This window comes from Pungitius pungitius, chromosome 11 (genome assembly GCF_949316345.1).
Source record: "Pungitius pungitius chromosome 11, fPunPun2.1, whole genome shotgun sequence".
Taxonomy (NCBI): Eukaryota; Metazoa; Chordata; class Actinopteri; order Perciformes; family Gasterosteidae; genus Pungitius; species Pungitius pungitius.
The window spans coordinates 18412897-18418971 of NC_084910.1; the positions used below are offsets into that span (position 1 = coordinate 18412897).

Genomic DNA, 6075 nt, shown 5'->3' on the forward strand with positions numbered 1-6075 from the left:
TAACAAATATATGCCACAGGAAAGTATTTGAGAGGTAGTAGTGGATGTATGAATAAAGGGTACCAGCCCGTGACACATCGGGACACCACATGAGTTGGATACATGAGTGAAGGAAGTCAAGCTGCAACAACACAAGTATGTTTGGAATAATAGTTGAGATTTTCTTTATTTCCTGTTGGGTTTTAACAAAAGCGATCTGGATTAAGGTGAACTGGTTTGGTCTATCTGATTTAAGTTGGGTTTATACGATCCACTTTATTTTGTGAATGTTGTTAAAGGGTATTTCTGATGGAAGAATCGAGTTACAGTTATTCAAATACTATTGTGAGATAGGCCGACTATTTTCCATTGGTTCTACTTTACATTTATAATTCACTGCATTCAGATTAAAATATTGACATTTAAACTACACTTTTATTTACCAACAGCTTAAGTTGTTACGCGGATTCAGAATTTACATGTAGAAATATGGTGAACATCTTACATATAATACATACTTAACTATAAAATGGTAAATAAAGTAACAGCCATCAGTTCTCTTTAATCTGAAACTGTGTGTAATTACGACCAGGGCCAATATTAAATATATCAAATTTAAGATACACATTTTTTTTTCCAATTAGCCTCACTGCAGCAATCTACAATATATAAAATGCTGATTTATTCATAATGCATGGGGAATAATAATCTAATAGGATACTATATATACACACCGGTATAACAATCAGATCCAATACTTAACCAGATGTATTTAAGAATTGCATCTTACGTTTGATATTACGCGGTTTAATTGAGTTGTAATGCCGGATCTTTATCTTGATTTGCACTCTTATAAAAGCGCAGACTGGTTGTGACGGGGTCCCACCGCTAGATGGCGCCCGCGGTGCGACCCCGTCCAATGGGGAGAGGAGGGAGGGGCTCGGAGTCGCCATCGATGTGTCGGAGCCAAAACAAAGCAGCGAAAGACAACACGAAAGTCCTCCAAGTGACACACGGAAACGGGTAGGACGGTTATTCTACCTTAAAAATAACAACGTGCAGCCGCGCGCCAGTCTGTGATGTATCGGTCGCGGTGACGTAACTGCGGTTGATTAACGTTAAATGTCAGGAGTACGACGACTGCGTTGAAATGCTCGTTCTTTAAGAGACCGAGCGTCGCGTGTGTGAGAGAGAAAGGAGCCGTTATCCCCCCCCCCCCCCTCCCGGGACGTCGTGTTCTCTGCGGGCTCGGATCCATGGCGGCGGCCTGTGACGTCAGCGTTTTTGTAAGACAACGGTGTCGCTGCGCGGTGTCTCCTCCGACAGTTTTGCGCGGTGTTGTCGCGCGGTGCTTAACGCAACGTTAGTGCACCACAGCTGCTGAAGGCCTAGCAGACGGTGCGGACTGCGGTGCATGCTGGGATGAACCGGTGTTACACAACACATGTAATATTACAGCAGACAAAAAACTTTAGAAACTGCGGAGTTAAATTAGAAATACAACATTAAAATTGAAAGCTTATTTATATGAATTATCTGCAACGTGGATGTAATTGAGTATGCAGTCAAATATAGTAAAGGTTAAAAGTATATAACATGTAAATACAACTTGCACAACTTCCAGTTCATGCTTCCTAAACTTCAACCTAGGTGCAATTCAGAGGATAATGCCGTCAGTCAACTACATTAATTATACATGACGTATATTCCAGTACCAAACAATACCTCACTGTGACCATCTAAGACAAATTATGTTTATTTGAATGAAAAATATATAAATATTAAGTAAAACAGTGCTTTTTACGTACCTTATTTATGAATAATAAGTCTCCAGTCTTTGCTAAGAACCAACAGTTTAAATCATATTTCTTAAAAAGGCCATGGTGACCTGGAAGTTGCAGACTGGGCAGTGGTCCTGAAGATTATGCAAATACCATTAAGTGCTGCTGTATAAAAGGATAAAAAACCAAAGAACTAATCATTTCAGACGAATACTAATACAATATTTTGTCGCGTGCAGACAGACGCGGCGATGGGGAAGTTTCACTCTCAACCGTCCAACCCCAAAGACGAGAGCCAGGACTCCTTGACGGCCTCCGGGGAGTACAGCGAGTACGGAGACAGCGAGGGGGACGAAAAGAACAGAGACGTGTCCCAGTTCCCCTACGTGGAGTTCACCGGGCGGGACAGCGTCACCTGCCCGACGTGTCAGGGCACCGGCAGGATCCCACGAGGTAACTCGCGCTGCGGAGAAGGGAGAAGGCAGCACGTGCCTCCCAGTCTCGTCTTTGCGCTGTGGTCTAGCAAGTTCATTTTATTTTCATCTAATGCCGATCAATTGTTGTGCACAGGCCAGGAGAACCAGCTGGTGGCTCTGATTCCGTACAGCGACCAGAGGCTCAGGCCCAGCCGCACGTGAGTCTCATTTTGTCAAAAGACAAACTCATGGAGGCCTCAGCTGATTTCAGGGTGTCACTTCCCGTTCCCCTGTCGCGCAGAAAGCTGTATGTCACCATATCCGTGTCCCTCTGCCTGCTGCTGTCGGGCCTGGCGGTGTTCTTCCTGTTCCCCCGCTCCATTGATGTCTCCTATGTGGGAGTGAAGTCTGCCTTCGTCTCCTATGACAGTGACAAGCGAATCGTCTATCTCAACATCACGGTAAGGCTGTGTCAGCACGAACCCCTACCTCTAACCAAACCCCGTGGCACGGTGCGATCGATTGTTTAAAAATCTGTGATTTTAGCCTTACTTTCTCGTATGGGGACGGATCGGCTGGTTGTGACAGATACACATAGAATAATTACGATAGAATAGAAGGTTCTGTAGCCTTAAGTAAACAGGAGTTAATGCCCTCAATGTCTAGTTTCAAGTCTTCAACACAGCATGGTGTTCAAGTGCTCCTTTGCCACAATCTCACAGCTTTTATCTTCTACCAGAGCACTCTGAACATCACCAACAACAACTACTACACCGTATCTGTGACCAATATCACGGCCCAAGTGCAGTTCTCGAAGACGGTGATAGGCAAAGCCAAGCTCAACAACAGCTCTGTGATCAGCCCGCTGGACGAGCGGCAGGTGGGTCGCGCTACATTTCACCGCTCTGCACTGGTGCACATTCACAACGGCTAAGAAAATCCATCGTTAACAGGTGACAGAGAATGGACTTGAGTTATGAATGCGGCTCATTGTCGCACCCGATACATTTCTGCAGGGTTCTAGGCTTCAAACACCGGTTCAAACGGGCCATCAAAGTCTGACGCGTCTTTAAATAACTGAAAGCACAAATCTTCTTCTGCTGTGATAAGCAAAGGTGTGTAATAAGTTAATGTCTAATCCACGTTCCTCTTTCCGCGCTGCGCTTATTGCAGATTGACTACACTGTTCCCACCACCATCGCTGATGAGATGAGTTACATGTTGTGAGTACCTTTCTAGAAGTCATAGGAATATACTGTTTCCACACTGAGCGTTTTAAATGACGAATCCCTTCCTGTCTTTACAGTGACTACTGCACCTTGCCGAGCATTAAGGTTCACAACATAGTGGTCATGATGCAGTAAGTATTTAAAATGCTATTGTACAGGATTTACTGTCATCTTTCCATTTCGTACGTGAGCTTTTATCGCAACAACATCTAAGAAGCAACATCTACAACGCCTACTCCTGTTTTATCTAGATCATGATGCCTAACCAACACTTGTGATGCATTTTACAAAACACATCAATCCAAAACGTTGCCATACCAAGAAAAAGCAAAATAATGGATGAGCATTTGATTTTTATTATCCGAGGGCCGTTTGAAACTGGTTTGTTTTGTGTTTTGTCTTTTTTGCCTCAGGGTGACGGTGACCACGTCGTACTTTGGCCACACCGAGCAGGTCTCCCAGGAGATGTACCAGTACGTGGACTGTGGGGGGAACACCACCTCCTTGCACGGCGGCGTGCAGGTTTACCAATGAAAGGAAGGCGAAAGCCGCGTAGCCACCGCGGCCATGAAGGTTCTCACAGAGAACACAGGGCTCACTTCCAGGGAGCAAACCGTTGCTCGGTAACAACAGAACGGTGGGAGGGACATGGCTTCTCGTAAAACTAGTCAGTGGCTCATTCATTCCTAAACGTCTCCCCGCAGAAGTAAAATGTGATGAGTTTTTTTTTTTTTTTTTTTTTTTTTTTATTTTAAAGGTTGGTAACCCACCAAACGGACCGGTCAAAGCAGATAGAATTCAACAAGATTTGCCCTGGACCATTATGTTAATTTCTCCAACCTGGTACCAAAAAACAGACATTGATATTTTAGTATTTAGTAAACCCATTGCGTTCACATTGTCATTTATAGCCGATAAATTGCTGAAAGCAGTAGCTTCAGATATGATGCACTTTAACATGATCGATAAACTCAAATGTAGATTTTGCACCACTGTGATTTGCCACTTAAAAAAAAAAAACAACAGCTTAAGTTCAAAAGGCCCCTGACCAGCTCTTTCCTTTTATTTTGTTTCTCTTGATAGTAGTGCAATATAGTTGAGGTTTATGACATTTGGTTTTTGGCTTCTTTGTTTTTATTTTGAATATTGGTAATATTATATTATTTGAATTAGCTGTTATTATTAGCAAATGTGACTACTATGAAGACTGCAGTGTGTTACCAGGAGGTTGCAAAATATATTTTCAAAAAAGGGGATGACCTTTTCTTTTTTCATAGCAACTGTGTGAGCATTAGAGTTGTCTTTAAGATATAGAGGTGTAAATATCAAATGTATACTTTCTGGCTTGCTTGCAAACAGCCTTTTAATTTAGTTAATTTGATTTCAGCGTCTTTCAGCCAAACGTGCTATTAGAACTTTAATCATGAGTTGACTTGTGCTTTCAGGTTTTTTAAAATAACTAAAACTACATTTTGGGACCTACTTTTGTTTGACAGTAAGATGCCCAAAACACTCCTATACAGGTTATTTCAGAGATTGCACGAGTAAAATATAACGTCATATAACGAGCATTTCTTTCTAGAGCGTTCACTTTCTATAGTCATGGAATCCTCCGAGAGGTTTGATTGTACATTGGAGCCATGAGATGGCAGTACCGGTCATCATTTTACCACAAGCAGGGCCTTATGCAAGGCAGAGGAGCTCCTCCTCGAACTCTCCCATCATTTTGCTTCCAGACAAAGTTATACGGATCCATCGAATCATGCATATAAAATAAACGGCTGGATTTGAATCAAATCAAAAATACATTTCATGCTGAACATACAGGACAGGCCGCAGAAGTAACTACTATATGTAATAAACAGGCATAACGTTGTGACTTCTAATACCGTCTTGGTTCTATGTATTTCATGCATGAGGCTGGAAATAAAAACATTTTGCATTTTGAAAAGGGTTCTTCAATTTTCTTGTAATATGCTTTGCACACACTGGGTGGCGCCGAGTGGTCTGCTTGACGAGAGTGGCCCTCGCCTTGCTGTTATTTCAATGATGTTGAATTCAGTGCTTTTCGATCATGCTAAATGAATCGGTAAAAATATTAGAAAAATCAAAACAGTGATGGGCGGTTTTAGGATAAAAAAACACAGAAAACAGCAGATATTTACACTAGAAAATTCAAAACAAGTGAAATATGGGACAAATTAATACTTAAATTATTTTTGAGCATTAATATCAAACTTTGTCTTGTGTGGCAAAAACCAAAAAACGCTTTTGTATGTGAATGTCTTACTTGGGTCTGTCTTTTAAACTCCAGAAGCAGTCTAAACGGTCTGCAGTGTATAGTGGTATGTCCACATCTGTTGCAAACATCAGCTCATTTCCTCACTGGTTTAGACCACGGCGCACACTGGGATGCAGGGGGGGCAGACGCAGCGGGGGCCGACACATTCACAACCAGCGAGCACCGTCCGTTTATCTGAGATAGCATGTCAGTGCGCCAATGAACGCATGCGCTTTTAGATTTTACTGTCAAGTTTTACTGCAACATATTCTGCCTCGGCCTGTCTTTGTCACTCCAAATTTAAGAGACTTGCTGACCAACATGTTATTTTTATTTTTTTAAACAATATATTGGCACATATAATATTAGCAGCACATGCACTTGGCCAT

General features: G+C 42.2%; 1 protein-coding gene across 1 annotated transcript; it reads left to right on the forward strand.

Annotated features, from left to right (window-relative positions):
- Positions 1–867: 867 nt before the first annotated feature.
- On the forward strand, positions 868–5356 carry tmem106ba (transmembrane protein 106Ba). Its single transcript, XM_037454939.2, has 8 exons — positions 868–1002; positions 2000–2213; positions 2331–2394; positions 2478–2637; positions 2916–3056; positions 3350–3399; positions 3483–3536; positions 3819–5356. The coding sequence occupies exons 2-8, from the start codon at positions 2012–2014 to the stop codon at positions 3937–3939; spliced, it is 792 nt and encodes a 263-aa protein (XP_037310836.2). The 5' UTR covers positions 868–1002; positions 2000–2011; the 3' UTR covers positions 3940–5356.
- The last annotated feature ends 719 nt before the right edge of the window (positions 5357–6075 follow it).